The sequence below is a fragment of the Tachysurus fulvidraco genome, chromosome 2 (assembly GCF_022655615.1).
Source record: "Tachysurus fulvidraco isolate hzauxx_2018 chromosome 2, HZAU_PFXX_2.0, whole genome shotgun sequence".
Taxonomy (NCBI): Eukaryota; Metazoa; Chordata; class Actinopteri; order Siluriformes; family Bagridae; genus Tachysurus; species Tachysurus fulvidraco.
Window position 1 is genome coordinate 7,167,446 of NC_062519.1, and position 19,545 is coordinate 7,186,990.

A 19,545-nucleotide genomic window follows, 5' to 3' on the forward strand; every position below is an offset into this window, starting at 1 on the left:
TTTTTTTTGTACAAGTCACAGACTTAATCATCTTTCGACGTCCCCTTGAGTGCTGGTCATGTGTTTTGAACAACGGGTGAAAGCATTTGTAAGGCTCTCAATCTAATATCTCCAGTTTCTTCCTTTAGGAGCATAATATTTTATTTATTGGTGTGCAGTAAGTTTAACAAAACAGTGAGTTTTATATGTTTAATAAAGTAAATGTCTACTGCATCACCTGTCACCAATCTGACTCGTATCACTCCTGAGCTCTACTTACTTTTTGAACTTGCTGAGTTCAGAATCAGATTTATTGGCCAAGTGTGTTGACACACACAAGTTCTCTGGTAAGTTTTCTGGTTTCCTCCAATATCCCAAAAAACATGACAGAAGGCAGACCAACAACACACAACAGTGATCCTGTGTGTTTATGGAGCCTTAAAGCTAGTTTGTTAGACATTATTGACCTCAGTCAAATTTAGAGCATATAAAAAGGAGAAGATCTTGGGTGATGAGGTCACATGGACGAGAAGCAAGAGATCTGATTCGGATAATGAAGCTGCTGAGATTTGAAGATGTTCAAACAAAAGAGAAAACACAAAAGGCATCCATGGTTGTTTATTTCATACAAACATTCAACTGAAATCCACATAAAGCTCTTTAATATGTTACAATTTATTATAAAAAATACTATACTAATATGTCCTTTATTAAACATATAAAACTTATTTTAAACTTACTACACACCAATAAATAAAATCTTACGTGTGTCCTGACTCTCACGTGTTCTACTGTGCGAGTCTTTGATCAGTTTACTGTTACAAATAATCTGTATTTATATCTATCTATCTATCTATCTATCTATCTATCTATCTATCTATCTATCTATCTATATATATATATATATATATATAAAGTATAAATATATATATATATATATATCTATATATATATAATGTATACTCAGTTATGTTAAATTCTGTTCATCAGTTATTACATAGTTCATAACTGGGATTTGAATAATGTTTAGTTATTAATTTTTAATTCTATATTTTTTAAGGTGGAATTTTAGAGCTGATTATTTTACAGCAATTTTACTGCTGCTGCTGCTGTGAGACATTTACACCACCATTTATTTACTTTGATTAAAAACTCAGACCATTTGTGCAACATTGGGAAGATGTAATTTTATTGATTCTTATTAGGATTCCTAATAGCAAAGGTTAGACCCTCTTTTAGTCTTTGTTATAATTCTTTCATGTCCGTCTTTTCCAGCCACTTCCCATCTTCTGCTGTGCTCGCTCCTCTTCTGTTTTGGACAGAGTAATATTCAGCAGCTTCGATCCCACAATTTTGCCATTCATCTCCCTGATAGCTGTCTTAGCTTCAGCGTCAGAGGAATATGTGATGTATCCATATCCTTTGGACTGTCCGTTTTTTGTCATAAGCTGTACAAGGAGATACAAAAAGCAAACAATGAGCATTACACACACACTAAACAGAACAGCTATGCTGTGTTAGTGTCAGGGAACTGTGATTGAACCCCCTGTAGTCCACATACACAGATTATCTATCTATACTGATAAATGTCTGAGAGAGTGAATAAAAAAACACATGTCTGCTGAAAGAGAGAGTAAGGGGATGCAAACACAGTGTATTGGGAAAGGAAGAAACTGGAGGTATTAGTAATTCACCTTAGCTCTGATGATATTCCCGAACGGGTGGAACAACTTATAGAGGCGCTGCTTATCGATCTTAAAGTCCAAACCCCTTATGAACAGTTCAACTCCCTGCAGAACAAAAGGAAAAGTTCAGTTAACATCCAGTGTGTTTAATAAGGCAATCAAAATGTGAGAAATGAAACAGAAAATCACAAAGCAGCATGTAAAAGTGAGTAAAGTGTGCTGCTAGATTCATGATAATCAGTTCACATTATTGGCACATCTGCATGTCCATATATGGACACAAAGACACGTCCTCTCAGGTCTGCAATCTGCAGTCTTTAATGCTGTACCTTTGGGTTTTGTGTGCTGTAGGCAAACGTCCGCTTCCGAACATCCGCTGTCTTCTTCCTCTGCTCTATCTTTTTCTTTTTATCCAATTCCTCCACCTTTTCCTTCTTGTCTATGACATCCTCAATTTTGTCCTTCTTTTCAATAACTTTCTCCCTCTTTTCCTCTAGCAGTTCATAACTCTCCTTCTCCTTGCTGACCTCCTGCTCCTTATGTTTCTCTGCCTCCTCCAGCTCAGCATCCAGTGCGTCCAAAATTTGTCCCCATGTCAGTGGGAGGAGTGGTGAAGAATCGATGGATGCAGCGTTATCTGTCTGTACAGGAAGCAGATCTGAGGCCAGGTGAGGTTCAGACAAAGGTGGAGACAAAGTCTCAGGCAGAGCTTCAGGGGGTGACGCAGGTTCGGGCGGAGTCACATTTTGGGGTACAAACACGGTCTCTGGTGGAAACATGGCTCTACCTCCCAGAAGCTTGTTGACCGTAATGTCCTGGTCTTCATCATCGTGTTCCTGAATTGTAGTCTGTAGGAAATACAAGTTGGAGTTACTTTGTGTATCTCCTACAGATATTTTAGGTGTTAAATATCTAGAGTTAATATGCTTATAACACCATTATAAGTACTTTAAACATTTTTACTATAGTGCCTTTTTAGATTTCTTACCAGTGTGGGCTCCCATTTGGGCAGAACTGGCTGTTGGTCCTGAGGAGGCTGTGGGTATGGGAGGAAGCATTCTTCTTCAAAAGTTTCCTCTAGCAGTTCATAACTCTCCTTCTCCTTGCTGACCTCCTGCTCCTTATGTTTCTCTGCCTCCTCCAGCTCAGCATCCATTGCGTCCATAAATTGTCCCCATGTCAGTAGGAGGAGTGGTGAAGAATCGATGGATGCAGCGTTATCTGTCTGTACAGTAGGCAGATCTGAGGCCAGTTGAGGTTCAGACAAATGTGGATACAAAGTCTCAGGCAGAGCTTCAGGGGAAGACGCAGGTTCGGGTGGAGACACGTTTTGGGGTACAAACACATTCTCGGGTTGAAACATGGCCCTTCCTCCCAGAAACATGTTGACCGTAATGTCCTGATCTTTATCATTGTGTTCCTGAATTGTAGTCTGTAGGAAATACAAGTTGGAGTTATATTGTGTATCTCCTACAGATAATTTAGGTGTTAATTCAATTCAATTTAATTCAATTTAATTCAATTCAATTCAAGTTTATTTGTATAGCGCTTTTTACAATTGACATTGTCTCAAAGCAGCTTTACAGAACATAAACATAGAACAAAAGGTTAATATGAACAATAATATAAAGATTAATAGAGTACAATTCAAGATTAATATTAGATAGATTTAGTTCACAATGTGTATGTATTTATCCTCAAGGAGCAAGTCTGAGGTGACTCAGGCAGCAGTGGCAAGGAAAAACTCCCTAGATGGTAAAGGAAGAAACCTTGAGGGGAACCCATCCTCATGTGGGTGACACTGGAGGGTGTGATTATAAATATACAGTCAAACAAATGTATTGATGCAAAAGATCACATGGAGTTCACATCTCCTCTATAGTATCACAGAGTCCAACTGTTAAATGTCTGGAGTTAATATATGGAAACACCATTATAAGAACTTTAAACATTTTTACTGTAGTGCCTTTTTAGATTTCTTACCAGTGTGGGCTCCCATTTGGGCAGAACTGGCTGTAGGTCCTGAGGAGGCTGTGGAGATGGGAGGAAGCATTCTTCTACAGCAGTCTCTACCGTTAAAGGTTTGGGGTAGAAGTCGGGTGTCAGGTCGTGGTAGTACACTGGCTCGTACACAGGGCAGTACACAGGGTACATGGTGTAGTAGACAGGGTAGTAGACGGGGTAGACATTGTCAGGGACATATACAAAGTCCGGTGTGTAAGTGGCAGGCACATAGGTCACTGTCTCTTCAGGCTGGAACTGAAATAAGAAACAGAGTTGTTTTTTGGAGAAACTAATTGTTTCAGAAAAACAAAACGAAATGAACAGGTTTATACTGAGGTTTACTGATGATAATTATGACAATTATCTTCAGAAACAAGCCTGGATGTATTACTTAATGTACTGTATGTTCCACTTATCAAGCATGGCGTTAGTTCTGGCAGGCCACGTCGTCAAGCGTGCATCATCTGTTAATCAGCTGTCCACGACGTGCACCAATCCGGTTACGACATCCTTATTACCGGACCATTTAAATTCCCATTCATTGAGCCGCTTTCTAGCGCTCGCTGCTGCTGCGATTTATACAGCGCTTCGCTGCTGCTGCGATTTATACAGCGCTTCGCTGCTGCTGCGATTTAAACTCCCTCCTCCAACCCCGACTCCACCATGCTGGAACCTGGGTTCGTTGTACCAGTTTACGTCATAAATCTCCACATATTTTTTCTCTCTCTCCCCCTCTCTCTAATTATTTCATTATTTATTTATTTTTCCATTTATTGGAATAAATAAAACTAAATCCTTTTTTTTTTAAATAAATTCTCATTTGACAAAGTTGTCCTGACAGAACTGTGTTAAATCATCATGTCTAAGGCTTTAGTGCTTCTTAAGACAATAAACTATTTGACAATTATGAAATTAAACGAAAATACAATTAAATTACTAGAAATGTAAGTGAATATTAAACTATACAAACTTAACATTACACTAGACAGTATAAATGGTTAAATAGGACGGATCCTGATGATCACATTTACTAATCAACAAAGTCATAATCATGAAACTTACCATTTTCCAAACTTGGTGGTGTGATGTGACTCGTTAGAAAAGTGAAATTTTGCTAATTAAAGTTTGTTGTATAAAAAGTTTGGTGTGTGTGGTGTAAAAACATACAGTATGCTGTGTAAAATGTGAATAGTAAAATCTCTCTCTCAATAATCGCGCGCTAGATGAAGTTCGCACTGTGATTGAATTCGAATGACAACAAATTTAAATGTAAACCGTGATGCGCTGTCATTGCATTCCAGGTGAGTCACATGACTCAGCATCCATCAGTGTTATACACTACACAACTAATATATGTAACCATATGTTTACGTTCACAACCACAACACAACAATTCAATTATATTTAAAATGTCCTGACTAGTAATTTAAGATATGAGCGCCTCAGCCCCAAGAGGCCTCACTCTAATTTTTGTGCTAAAATATATTCACATTAATGTCTTCATGCTTTAATCCCAGTATATAAATCTGTGTTAAACTCAGAATTATCTCATTTCTAAGAACAACAATGTTAATCTATCAAATTAAGTGAAGTTAGAAGGTTTTTCCTTCTCATGCTGCTTGTTTTATCTTTGTCATATTGACATTACTACAGTCAGCTATCAGGACAGGAAAGATCAGCCTCAACTATCACTCCAACCCATTCACAACAACCACTTTATCTTATTTTAGTTTAGATTAGATTTTTTATTACATTTTACTTTATTTCATGGTGTTTCATATTTCTGAATTCCCTTTTTTGACCCTATTATATAGGATTATATATTTGATAAAACAGACACTTGTAAATAGCAGCTCACTGCATGTGGTATTGTGTATGTGATCAATAAAATTAACATTTTTATAGCAATTTTAACAATTGATGTTGTCTCAGCAGCTTTACAGAACATGAGAAACAAAACACAAGTGTAAAAACCTGTAAAGTACAGATATGGATAACACTGTACTGAACTTTACTGCATTTAATGCAATGTACCTGGATGCTTTACATTTTAGAGCAGGAGTGTCAAACTCAAATTCACAGTGGGCCAAAATATAAAACTGAGATAAAGTCATGGGCCAAACTGAATATTTATTGAAAAATTAACTGCAGCTGATCTGTAATGTTCAACCTTTTACATTTGGAAACAAACTTTAGTTTTGCTTAAATACAGGATTTGGAACAACCAGAGCTTGATATTACAAACAGATAAGATATTAAATTTGAAATAAAAGACACATCAGTGGTGTTCATTTCTTACTTAAATAAATAAAATAAATTATGCCTCTCACTGTATCATTTTAAGTTCCTTTTTGAAGTGGAAAACAACAACAAAAAACCAACAAAAAATAATGATTTCATTCAATGAAAATCCAACTTTTCGACTATTAACAGTTCATGCCTTGGAGTGCATAAAGAAAACGTATTCAAACTCAGTTTGCTACACTCTGATTTACTCTGCACATTGATCTGCACATTGATCTGCACATTGATCTGCACATTGATCTGCACATTGATCTGCACATTGATCTGCACATTGATTCTTGCCTTTTATCTGGGCACACGATGTCGCAAACTTTGACCATACACTTTTTGACAAACTCTCCCTCATTAAAGTGCGGGGCAGATTTTGCAATCTCTGCTGCCACAATAAAGCTTTACAGCAGCTTCACTTTTTGATTTAGCTTTCATGAACATAGTCTGCCGGGAAACCAGACTTTTTTTCATCTCCTCCGCCTTCTGGAGCTTCTGCTTTACGTCCAGGTCCTTATACTTCTCATAATGTTTCGTTACATAGTGTCTTCTTATGTTATATCCTTTCGTTACAGACACGTTAGCACCGTTAGCAAACAAGACAAACTGGTCTGTCCTTTATATTCGTGACAGATCATCTGCTTCCCACCAGTCTTGAAAGCTCCTATTGTTCATCTTTCGTTTGGCCATTTTTGTGGAGGGTGGAATTAACTTGCCCGATGTGACTGTAACATGGTTGTTAACGACTGTCAGCAGAGAATGAGAGGCGCTTGCTGTTTGTGACTGCGCGTCAATACAGTGGCAAGGCATTCTGGGATGTGTAGTATTAGCGGAGCATGCGGCTAGCCAGCTGTAATGCACATTTGATATGATCTCGCGGGCCAAATATAAAGGGCCAGAGTTTGACACCCCTGTTTTACAGTCTCAGATATGACGTGGGACTTTGTGAACATTGTCCAATCAAGTTTATTTGTTTTCATGAGTCATTTCATTTCAAGTGGTCATCTGCTAATCAGTGCACACTAAGGGACATTGGTTAGATATTTTAGTGACATTAAATACTATTTCCCTTCTTGTGTTATTAATGTACTTAAGGCACAGAGAGATCGGACAGTTCACCATCCCACCTCTGAGAATCCAGGATCCTGTAGCGACACTGAATACATGTTATATGTTATCCCTAAGTAACTAGCTAGTCAGGCGGGATTAGTTGTGGCCGTGGTGTCTAGGTGTCAGCGGTAATGTATTTATCATTGAGTCCAGAGACAATTTAAGGTTTTGATATTAAGATAATCTACTTTTTTAAAATATAATACATAGTGCTAGTAGGTGTACAGATTCAGATTATTTTACTTAATGCCATGTCAGCAATCAAAGCTATTTTCATGGCAAAAATTAAATGACAAAAACACAAATATATAAATGCAATAAAAACAAAACGAATATAAAAAGCAAGTCATATTATACAATTTTTTTTATTAACATACGATAAAAAAAAAAATCCAAAACCTTTTCAGACATAATGTCATGTTAAGTGAAGTAACTTGATAAAAGAGCATTCTGCTTGTGTTAAGACCATTAGAAATATAACTCTGCTTTATATAGGACTCAGTCACATCACTACACTGTTCATGAACTTTTTACTAACACAATCCAATCATGTTTTATTTCTTGCTTGTTTTATAGTACGAAGCAGGACATAAGGTAATTTATATGGTCAAGAGCGGGGTTACAGTATTGCTAGACTGTGTAAAAATAAATAAATAACTCATACTTTAAGGTTTGGGGTTAATGACTACATTTATTACACTTGATTACACTACATTTAAGCCACTAGATCACCTTAGGCAAATTTAATTTAGATATAAGATCCTGAATAACTCTGATCTTTCTGTACTAAATAAAATAATAATAATAATAATAATAATAATAATAATAATAATAATAATAATAATAATAATAATAATAATAATCAGTAGGAAAGATGCTCAATTTATTTGGGATTTCTGTTTGATGGCCTGTCTAAACAAGAAAGTATTAAATGATTTAATAAAGGAAGATTATATCTGGTTTAAAAATGTTCAGGTTACAGTGAGGAAATTAAAGGTGTGATCTATTCTGAGATGAATCTGGATTATGATTTATCCATTTTGAGCTTGCAGTAGGTTACAGATGCAATTCTTCAGTCGGCCACGCGATGGCAGCAAAGTTATATGTATGCAGTGTAATGCACATCTAAAGAAAAAAAATCTATTATAAGAACTTACGATACATAAGATTTCACACCACAGTTTTCTGTGTGATTCTATCTTATTGTACACATATGAACTTTAATAAAGTTCTTAAAATAGTTATTTAAAATCAGAACATGTTATTTGGACTGTTATGGTGCTATTATAAGTTGCCCTTTATGCTCATGTTGTTCCTCATCTTGCTTTCCCAGATGGCCCTGTGGAAGGAGTCTGTGGGCAACAGTGGGCTTGCATTAGCGACGTGAATAAAGGCCAAGGGGCCGTGAACTCTATCACAGACGGCCAGCAGAACGAGCAGTGAGCAGGAACCTCGTGGAGATGACTGCACTCAGACATACAAGCTCATTAAGCCTCAGAGACTTTCTTAAACCAATCACCTGTCATTCCCCTGAACAACCAGTACATCCAGATGGCCAAAACAATCTGAATCACTTTTCAATCAAGTCCTGGAAAAGCTAATCAGAAGTTGTATGTTCATTTTCATTGATTGCTTGCAGCGGCGTTTGAAATGCAAGATTTTCTGATATGTCCTTTGAAAACAGATTTAATAAGTTGTGTGATTAATGATCTGAAGATTCAAAGCCCAGATTTTGTATTTAATATCTTAATTGAAATTGCTAATGACATTTTGTTTGAAATTTGCTCAGAGTGCCACTGGATTAATAAGTAAACTTTTATAATAAGTAGCTTGAAATATTTTCTGTATTTTAAGATCTAGAAGCATAAAGTAAATAATGAAAAAATTAAATCAGATCCTATTTACATTGTCTAATTTGATCTTTTCTTACACTGTCAAGTTTGCCTTTTTTGTACATACAATATAAATATAGACTATATAATAGAATAAAAAAGGGGCATTCAGAAATATAAAACACCATGAAATAAAGTCAAATGTATTAAAAAAATATAATCTAAACTAAGATAAAGTGGTTGTTGTGAAAGGGTTGGAGTGATAGTTGAGGCTGATCTGATCTTTCCTCTTTCGTTGTTCTTAGAAATGAGATAATTCTGAGATTAACACAGATTTATATACTGGGATTAAAGCATGAAGACACTAATGTGAATATATTTTAGCACAAAAATTAGAGTGAGGCCTCTTGGGGCTGAGCCGCTCATATCTTAAATTACTAGTCAGGACTTTTTTAAATATAATAGAATTGTTGTGTTGTGGTTGTGCACGTAAATATATGGTTACATATATTAGTTGTGTAGTGTATAACACTGATGGATGCTGAGTCATGTGACTCACCTGGAATGCAATGACAGCGCATATTATAGATGATATATAAAAATAAACTAGGAATCATTATATTGTCTGTATTATGTGTGTTTTTGATTTTTGTGATTCTCCACTGCACTGGATTGGCACCACTTTCAGAGAATCCCCCACCTTGTGTCCATGTCCAGCAAGATAGCCTCCAGTCTCTGTGTGACCCTGTTTGGAAAAGTGGTACAGAAAATGGATGGATGGATGGATGAAAATATATGGAATTGGACGAGTAATTTCTATTGTCTTAAATCATCAAGACTCCGACTACAAACAACAATCCTTTTTTGTTTGATGGGAAATATTTATTTTATATTAATACATTCTCTTTCAATTAATACATTTTAACTTCTCATCCTACAGTGTAAGTTAATATTAGTGATGGCCAATATGAGGGGAAAAAATGATTTGTGACAGTGGAAATAAAAATATTTCTTTGTATTTCTATGTATTTCTATATATATTCAATTAGGACAACTTGAAAGCAGCCAGAAGAACATTTAGACTCTTACAACTACAATTTAACAAATGGCCATGAAACTGAGTATGATGCCAGAATAAATCAAGGCTGGTATTTATTTAAAAAAAGGTGAATGTGCTTGCTGGCCTATCCAACCTCCTGACTTTATATATGGAGTATTTTAAAGTTGCTGAACCTTCTAACATTGAGGAACTGAATATGATTTGCCTGAACCACAATTCTGCAACAACAATAGCTTTTTAATTTATTTTTATTAATACGTTTTATTTTGAAACATATCAATATTTGTGCTTACAAATAAATACTTTTTAATATATATTTAATGTACTTTTTTAATTGTTTAATGTAAAATTACTGTTTGTACATTTTAAAGGATATATTTTCTGGAATATCCCAAGAGGTTAGATGTATTTTATTAGGCAGCGTTTGAACAGTCAGTTCTTGAAGTTAATGTGTAAAATGTAAAATAGCCAAGATTTTGTATCGGAGCGATTTTGGGCAGGGCAGAATTGACATAATTTCCAAAACAGCAGGTCTTATGGGATTTTCCCACAATGGCAATGGTTCAGGAATGGGTTGTGCATTAGTACAGTGCGTAATCTAGTGTGTAGTAAAGAAATGTACATTTTACTCCAGACACACACAAAGTGCTCCAAGCACAATGCCGCATCATCTACAGACATGAAGCAGCCCCTTGTGCCAAACCTACATTGATATAACATACAGCAGGCTTTAACCGCTAATATGTTGTGCTAACGTGTTTACAATCTGTTATTTTTACTTGAGATTTCATTCTTTACACCACAGACTTGCATGAACTGCAGTTATAACTGGAGCAAATCAGTATTTTAAAAAAATGTACGATTTTTCTCTATGTTAGCTAACCTTAGTTGTTTCTGAATTCTGATCATTTAAATGTCAGACGCACTGCCACTGAAAATGTCGCAGGACCTCGCCCTCTTTTTGCAGGTTTTTCGCCTACATGACCTACCCAACAAAAAGTGGTACAGCTCCCACATACTTTGACACACAGGGGTGAGCCTGGTCCCATTGGGAAGAAGAGATTCTCTAGTTTCAGATACAAGTGTCAGATAGGCCTTACTGGCACAAAGTTACAGAGGCTAGAATGGAAGGTTTTCATTTCCGCCTGAGTTGTTTACCTGATAAACTGATTAATCTTATTTTTCTGGAACATGTTAGGGACCAAATAACAACTGAGGGTCATAGCCACATGCCTTGGCTTTCACCAAAATAAATTTCAAGTCAAAAGACAGAAAAATGTCTTCAATAAAAATATTTTTCTACGGACATGTCTGTCCGGCCATGTGTTTTTGTGTACTTGTTTACTGTATAACTTTGAATTAAAAGACTGCATGCTCAGTTTAAAAGGCCTAAAACACACAGAGCCTCTCTGTCTACAAGTCTGCTGTGAAAAAAGGCCTGTAACCTGACACCCTGAGTTCTGAGAGTGTGAAAAGGTCAAGGATTGCGCAATAATTCTTTTGCGCACCTTTTTCACGCAGCTTCAGGTATGCATGTTGCATTCCGTTGGAATCGTCTCCTTATTGGCTAAAGAGCTGTAGAGGTCCCGGCCCATTTCATTGCTATTGGAAGGAGTAATTGTCAGTCAAAGGCGGGTTCCCAAAAAATTATGTCATGACATCATTGGCTTCTCAGCCGTCTATCTCTGCAATACAAGCACCGATTGGCTCAAGTGAGGGCTTGTTTGATTCGTTAGACCCTGGGCTATAAATATGACGTAAATTTAGAATTTTTGAAACCCCCAATGAGAAGTTAGAGCCGAAAAACAAGATGGTGGCGCACTACTGTTTCCAGTTTTCGGAACACAAACGGAATATTTGCGTTTTGGATTAAAAGGCTTACAGATTCCAGTTCCTTGGACCTGTGGGGATTTTTGTGGAATATTTGTTTTGAAAAATATTAGCCCAGTGAAGAAAGGGAAGCGTCTAAAGGTAAGGGAAAAACCGGTCTAGCGCCACCTAGGTCAGTTTTCTCCAAAATCTTTTTCAAATAGTCTGACGGCTATGAATCATATTATGCTTTGTGTGTGGGCTTAAGAAAATCTTGAGAGTATGAACTTTACTAGGTAAATAGTTTTCTTCGTGTTTATAGAAGATTTAATGCTTTAAAGCTGCAATGAAGCTTGTTTCTGGCTCATCCCCTAGTGGTCACTTTGTCTTCCGATCCTAAACTCGTTGTTTCTTTCATTTTTGGAATTTGGTATAGTAAGAAGTTGGGTTAAGTAAGAATTTGAGACAGATCAGGCAGGTTATTTGTGAACCTGTCTGCATTTTGGCTGAAGTTTGGCACCCTCGCCTCGGACTCTACTCCAGTGGTGCTGACTGTGGTGCTGTAGCGCTGGGGAGCGTTGTAGGCGGCACTGGCCATAATGCTGAGCCGCCGCCTTTAATTCCTTTTTTTTTGTTTTCCATCCGCGGTTTTTCTGCTGCATCGGTCACAATGCCTTCACAGAATGGGCCAGGCCATTATTGGCCATGAATTATCTCATAATCAGTGTCTATACCAAATTTGCCAAATACCAAATAAACTACAAATCTATTTAGAATGTATAAATAGCCTATCTAATGTGTCTTTTCAACAACTTTCTGCCTCTTTTCCTCTAGCAGTTCATAACTATCCTTCTCCTTGCTGACCTCCTGCTCCTTATGTTTCTCTGCCTCCTCCAGCTCAGCATCCAGTGCGTCCATAAATTGTCCCCATGTCAGTAGGAGGAGTGGTGAAGAATCGATGGATGCAGCGTTATCTGTCTGTACAGGAAGCAGATCTGAGGCCAGGTGAGGTTCAGACAAATGTGGATACAAAGTCTCAGGCAGAGCTTCAGGGGGTGACGCAGGTTCGGGCGGAGACACATTTTGGGGTACAGACATGGTCTCTGGTGGAAACATGGCTCTACCTCCCAGAAGCTTGTTGACCGTAATGTCCTGGTCTTCATCATCGTGTTCCTGAATTGTAGTCTGTAGGAAATACAAGTTGGAGTTATTTTGTGAATCTCCTACAGATAATTTAGATGTCAAATGTCTGGAGTTAATATGCTTATAACACCATTATAGGTACTTTAAACATTTTTACTGTAGTGCCTTTTTAGATTTCTTACCAGCGTGGGCTCCCATTTGGGCAGAACTGGCTGTAGGTCCTGAGCAGGCTGTGGGTATGGGAGGAAGCATTCTTCTTCAAAAGTTTCCTCTAGTAGTTTATAACTCTCTTTCTCCTTGCTGACCTCCTGCTCCTTATGTTTCTCTGCCTCCTCCAGCTCAGCATCCATTGCATCCATAAATTGTCCCCATGTCAGTAGGAGGAGTGGTGAAGAGTCGATGGATGCAGTGTTATCTGTCGGTACAGGAGGCAGATCTGAGGCCAGTGGAGATTCAGACAAATGTGGATACAAAGTCTCAGGCAGAGCTTCAGGGGAAGACGCAGGTTCGGGTGGAGACACGTTTTGGGGTACAAACACATTCTCGGGTGGAAACATGGCTCTTCCTCCAAGAAACATGTTGACCGCAATGTCCTGATCTTCATCATTGTGTTCCTCAATTGTAGTCTGTAGGAAATACAAGTTGGAGTTATATTGTGTATCTCCTACAGATATTTTAGGTGTTAATTCAATTCAATTCAAGTTTATTTGTATAGCGCTTTTTACAATTGACGTTGTCTTTACAGAACATAAACATAGAACAAAAGGTTAATATAAACAATAATATAAAGATTAATAGAGTACAATTCAAGATTAATATTAGATATATTTAGTTCACAATGTGTATGTATTTATCCTCAAGGAGCAAGTCTGAGGTGACTCAGGCAGCAGTGGCAAGGAAAAACTCCCTAGATGGTAAAGGAAGAAACCTTGAGGGGAACCCATCCTGATGTGGGTGACACTGGAGGGTGTGATTATAAATATACAGTCAAACAAATGTATTGATGCAAAAGATCACATGGAGTTCACATCTCCTCTATAGTATCACAGAGTCCAGCTGTTAAATGTCTGGAGTTAATATATGGAAACACCATTATAAGAACTTTAAACATTTTTACTGTAGTGCCTTTTTAGATTTCTTACCAGTGTGGGCTCCCATTTGGGCAGAACTGGCTGTAGGTCCTGAGGAGGCTGTGGAGATGTTAGGAAGCATTCTTCTACAGCAGTCTCTACCGTTAAAGGTTTGGGGTAGAAGTCGGGTGTCAGGTCGTGGTAGTACACCGGCTCGTACACAGGGCAGTACACAGGGTACACGGTGTAGTAGACAGGGTAGTACACGGGGTAGACATTGTCAGGGACATATACAAAGTCCGGTGTGTAAGTGGCAGGCACATAGGTCACTGTCTCTTCAGGCTGGAACTGAAATAAGAAACAGAGTTGTTTTTTGGAGAAACTAATTGTTTCAGAAAAACAAAAAGAAATGAACAGGTTTATACTGAGGTTTACTGATGGTAATTATGACAATTATCTTCAGAAACAGGCCTGGATGTATTACTTAATGTACTGTATGTTCCACTTATCAAGCATGGCGTTAGTTCTGGCAGGCCACGTCGTCAAGCGTGCATCATCTGTTAATCAGCTGTCCACGACGCGCACCAATCCGGTTACGACATCCTTATTACCGGACCATTTAAATTCCCATTCATTGAGCCGCTTTCTAGCGCTCGCTGCTGCTGCGATTTATACAGCGCTTCGCTGCTGCTGCGATTTAAACTCCCTCCTCCAACCCCGACTCCACCATGCTGGAACCTGGGTTCGTTGTACCAGTTTACGTCATAAATCTCCACATATTTTTTCTCTCTCTCCCCCTCTCTCTAATTATTTCATTATTTATTTATCCGTTTATTGGAATAAATAAAACTAAATCCTTTTTTAATAAATTCTCATTTGACAAAGTGGTCCTGACAGAACTGTGTTAAATCATCATGTCTAAGGCTTTAGTGCTTCTTAAGACAATAAGCTATTTGACAATTATGAAATTAAACGAAAATACAATCAAATTACTAGAAATGTAAGTGAATATTAAACTATACAAACTTAACATTACACTAGACAGTATAAATGGTTAAATAGGACGGATCCTGATGATCACATTTACTAATCAACAAAGTCATAATCATGAAACTTACCATTTTCCAAACTTGGTGGTGTGATGTGACTCGTTAGAAAAGTGAAATTTTGCTAATTAAAGTTTGTTGTATAAAAAGTTTGGTGTGTGTGGTGTAAAAACATACAGTATGCTGTGTAAAATGTGAATAGTAAAATCTCTCTCTCAATAATCGCGCGCTAGATGAAGTTCGCACTGTGATTGAATTCGAATGACAACAAATTTAAATGTAAACCGTGATGCGCTGTCATTGCATTCCAGGTGAGTCACATGACTCAGCATCCATCAGTGTTATACACTACACAACTAATATATGTAACCATATGTTTACGTTCACAACCACAACACAACAATTCAATTATATTTAAAATGTCCTGACTAGTAATTTAAGATATGAGCGGCTCAGCCCCAAGAGGCCTCACTCTAATTTTTGTGCTAAAATATATTCACATTAATGTCTTCATGCTTTAATCCCAGTATATAAATCTGTGTTAAACTCAGAATTATCTCATTTCTAAGAACAACAATGTTAATCTATCAAATTAAGTGAAGTTAGAAGGTTTTTTCTTCTCATGCTGCTTGTTTTATCTTTGTCATATTGACATTACTACAGTCAGCTATCAGGACAGGAAAGATCAGCCTCAACTATCACTCCAACCCATTCACAACAACCACTTTATCTTATTTTAGTTTAGATTAGATTTTTTAATACATTTTACTTTATTTCATGGTGTTTCATATTTCTGAATGCCCTTTTTTGACCCTATTATATAGGATTATATATTTGATAAAACAGACACGTGTAAATAGCAGCTCACTGCATGTGGTATTGTGTATGTGATCAATAAAATTAACATTTTTATAGCACTTTTAACAATTGATGTTGTCTCAGCAGCTTTACAGAACATGAGAAATAAAACACAAGTGTAAAAACCTGTAAAGTACAGATATGGATAACACTGTACTGAACTTTACTGCATTTAATGCAATGTACCTGGATGCTTTACATTTTAGAGCAGGAGTGTCAAACTCAAATTCACAGTGGGCCAAAATATAAAACTGAGATAAAGTCAAGGGCCAAACTGAATATTTATTGAAAAATTAACTGCAGCTGATCTGTAATGTTCAACCTTTTACATTTGGAAACAAACTTTAGTTTTGCTTAAATACAGGATTTGGAACAACCAGAGCTTGATATTACAAACAGATAAGATATTAAATTTGAAATAAAAGACACATCAGTGGTGTTCATTTCTTACTTAAATAAATAAAATAAATTATGCCTCTCACTGTATCATTTTAAGTTCCTTTTTGAAGTGGAAAACAACAACAAAAAACCAACAAAAAATAATGATTTCATTCAATGAAAATCCAACTTTTCGACTATTAACAGTTCATGCCTTGGAGTGCATAAAGAAAACGTATTCAAACTCAGTTTGCTACACTCTGATTTACTCTGCACATTGATCTGCACATTGATCTGCACATTGATCTGCACATTGATCTGCACATTGATCTGCACATTGATCACATTGATTCTTGCCTTTTATCTGGGCACACGATGTCGCAAACTTTGACCATACACTTTTTGACAAACTCTCCCTCATTAAAGTGCGGGGCAGATTTTGCAATCTCTGCTGCCACAATAAAGCTTTACAGCAGCTTCACTTTTTGATTTAGCTTTCATGAACATAGTCTGCCGGGAAACCAGACTTTTTTTCATCTCCTCCGCCTTCTGGAGCTTCTGCTTTACGTCCAGGTCCTTATACTTCTCATAATGTTTCGTTACATAGTGTCTTCTTATGTTATATCCTTTCGTTACAGACACGTTAGCACCGTTAGCAAACAAGACAAACTGGTCTGTCCTTTATATTCGTGACAGATCATCTGCTTCCCACCAGTCTTGAAAGCTCCTATTGTTCATCTTTCGTTTGGCCATTTTTGTGGAGGGTGGAATTAACTTGCCCGATGTGACTGTAACATGGTTGTTAACGACTGTCAGCAGAGAATGAGAGGCGCTTGCTGTTTGTGACTGCGCGTCAATACAGTGGCAAGGCATTCTGGGATGTGTAGTATTAGCGGAGCATGCGGCTAGCCAGCTGTAATGCACATTTGATATGATCTCGCGGGCCAAATATAAAGGGCCAGAGTTTGACACCCCTGTTTTACAGTCTCAGATATGACGTGGGACTTTGTGAACATTGTCCAATCAAGTTTATTTGTTTTCATGAGTCATTTCATTTCAAGTGGTCATCTGCTAATCAGTGCACACTAAGGGACATTGGTTAGATATTTTAGTGACATTAAATACTATTTCCCTTCTTGTGTTATTAATGTACTTAAGGCACAGAGAGATCGGACAGTTCACCATCCCACCTCTGAGAATCCAGGATCCTGTAGCGACACTGAATACATGTTATATGTTATCCCTAAGTAACTAGCTAGTCAGGCGGGATTAGTTGTGGCCGTGGTGTCTAGGTGTCAGCGGTAATGTATTTATCATTGAGTCCAGAGACAATTTAAGGTTTTGATATTAAGATAATCTACTTTTTTAAAATATAATACATAGTGCTAGTAGGTGTACATTATTTTACTTAATGCCATGTCAGCAATCAAAGCTATTTTCATGGCAAAAATTAAATGACAAAAACACAAATATATAAATGCAATAAAAACAAAACGAATATAAAAAGCAAGTCATATTATACAATTTTTTTTATTAACATACGATAAAAAAAAAAATCCAAAACCTTTTCAGACATAATGTCATGTTAAGTGAAGTAACTTGATAAAAGAGCATTCTGCTTGTGTTAAGACCATTAGAAATATAACTCTGCTTTATATAGGACTCAGTCACATCACTACACTGTTCATGAACTTTTTACTAACACAATCCAATCATGTTTTATTTCTTGCTTGTTTTATAGTACGAAGCAGGACATAAGGTAATTTATATGGTCAAGAGCGGGGTTACAGTATTGCTAGACTGTGTAAAAATAAATAAATAACTCATACTTTAAGGTTTGGGGTTAATGACTACATTTATTACACTTGATTACACTACATTTAAGCCACTAGATCACCTTAGGCAAATTTTATTTAGATATAAGATCCTGAATAACTCTGATCTTTCTGTACTAAATAAAATAATAATAATAATAATAATAATAATAATAATAATAATAATAATAATAATAATAATCAGTAGGAAAGATGCTCAATTTATTTGGGATTTCTGTTTGATGGCCTGTCTAAACAAGAAAGTATTAAATGATTTAATAAAGGAAGATTATATCTGGTTTAAAAATGTTCAGGTTACAGTGAGGAAATTAAAGGTGTGATCTATTCTGAGATGAATCTGGATTATGATTTATCCATTTTGAGCTTGCAGTAGGTTACAGATGCAATTCTTCAGTCGGCCACGCGATGGCAGCAAAGTTATATGTATGCAGTATAATGCACATCTAAAGAAAAAAAATCTATTATAAGAACTTACGATACATAAGATTTCACACCACAGTTTTCTGTGTGATTCTATCTTATTGTACACATATGAACTTTAATAAAGTTCTTAAAATAGTTATTTAAAATCAGAACATGTTATTTGGACTGTTATGGTGCTATTATAAGTTGCCCTTTATGCTCATGTTGTTCCTCATCTTGCTTTCCCAGATGGCCCTGTGGAAGGAGTCTGTGGGCAACAGTGGGCTTGCATTAGCGACATGAATAAAGGCCAAGGGGCCGTGAACTCTATCACAGACGGCCAGCAGAACGAGCAGTGAGCAGGAACCTCGTGGAGATGACTGCACTCAGACATACAAGCTCATTAAGCCTCAGAGACTTTCTTAAACCAATCACCTGTCATTCCCCTGAACAACCAGTACATCCAGATGGCCAAAACAGTCTGAATCACTTTTCAATCAAGTCCTGGAAAAGCTAATCAGAAGTTGTATGTTCATTTTCATTGATTGCTTGCAGCAGCGTTTGAAATGCAAGATTTTCTGATATGTCCTTTGAAAACAGATTTAATAAGTTGTGTGATTAATGATCTGAAGATTCAAAGCCCAGATTTTGTATTTAATATCTTAATTGAAATTGCTAATGACATTTTGTTTAAATTTGCTCAGAGTGCCACTGGAATAATAAATAAACTTTTATAATAAGTAGCTTGAAATATTTTGTTATGTATTTTAAGATCTAGAAGCATAAAGTAAATAATGAAAAAATAAATCAGATCCTATTTACATTGTCTAATTTGATCTTTTCTTACACTGTCAAGTTTGCCTTTTTTGTACATACAATATAAATATAGACTATATAATCATCTAAACTAAAATAAGATAAAGTGGTTGTTGTGAATGGGTTGGAGTGATAGTTGAGGCTGATCTGATCTTTCCTGTCCTGATAGCTGACTGTAGTAATGTCAATATGACAAAGATAAAACAAGCAGCATGAGAAGGAAAAA

At 36.7% G+C, this 19,545-nt stretch overlaps 1 protein-coding gene across 2 annotated transcripts; it reads right to left on the bottom strand.

Annotated features, from left to right (window-relative positions):
- Positions 1–1,182: 1,182 nt before the first annotated feature.
- Positions 1,183–15,540, bottom strand: LOC113656499 (RNA-binding protein 42-like). Of its 2 annotated transcripts, none has more exons than XM_027167796.2 (6): positions 15,103–15,540; positions 14,057–14,332; positions 2,653–3,096; positions 1,994–2,512; positions 1,674–1,769; positions 1,183–1,427 (listed from the first exon to the last, which is right to left on the bottom strand). In XM_027167796.2, exons 1-6 carry the CDS (start codon positions 15,103–15,105, stop codon positions 1,236–1,238), a joined length of 1,530 nt encoding a protein of 509 aa, XP_027023597.2. In that variant the 5' UTR covers positions 15,106–15,540; the 3' UTR covers positions 1,183–1,235. The 2 variants fall into 2 exon arrangements, with proteins under 2 accessions (XP_027023597.2, XP_047659715.1); XM_047803759.1 differs by lacking the exons at positions 14,057–14,332; positions 15,103–15,540 and adding exons at positions 3,648–3,923; positions 4,731–5,373 and having other exon boundaries at positions 1,187–1,427.
- Positions 15,541–19,545: the final 4,005 nt, after the last annotated feature.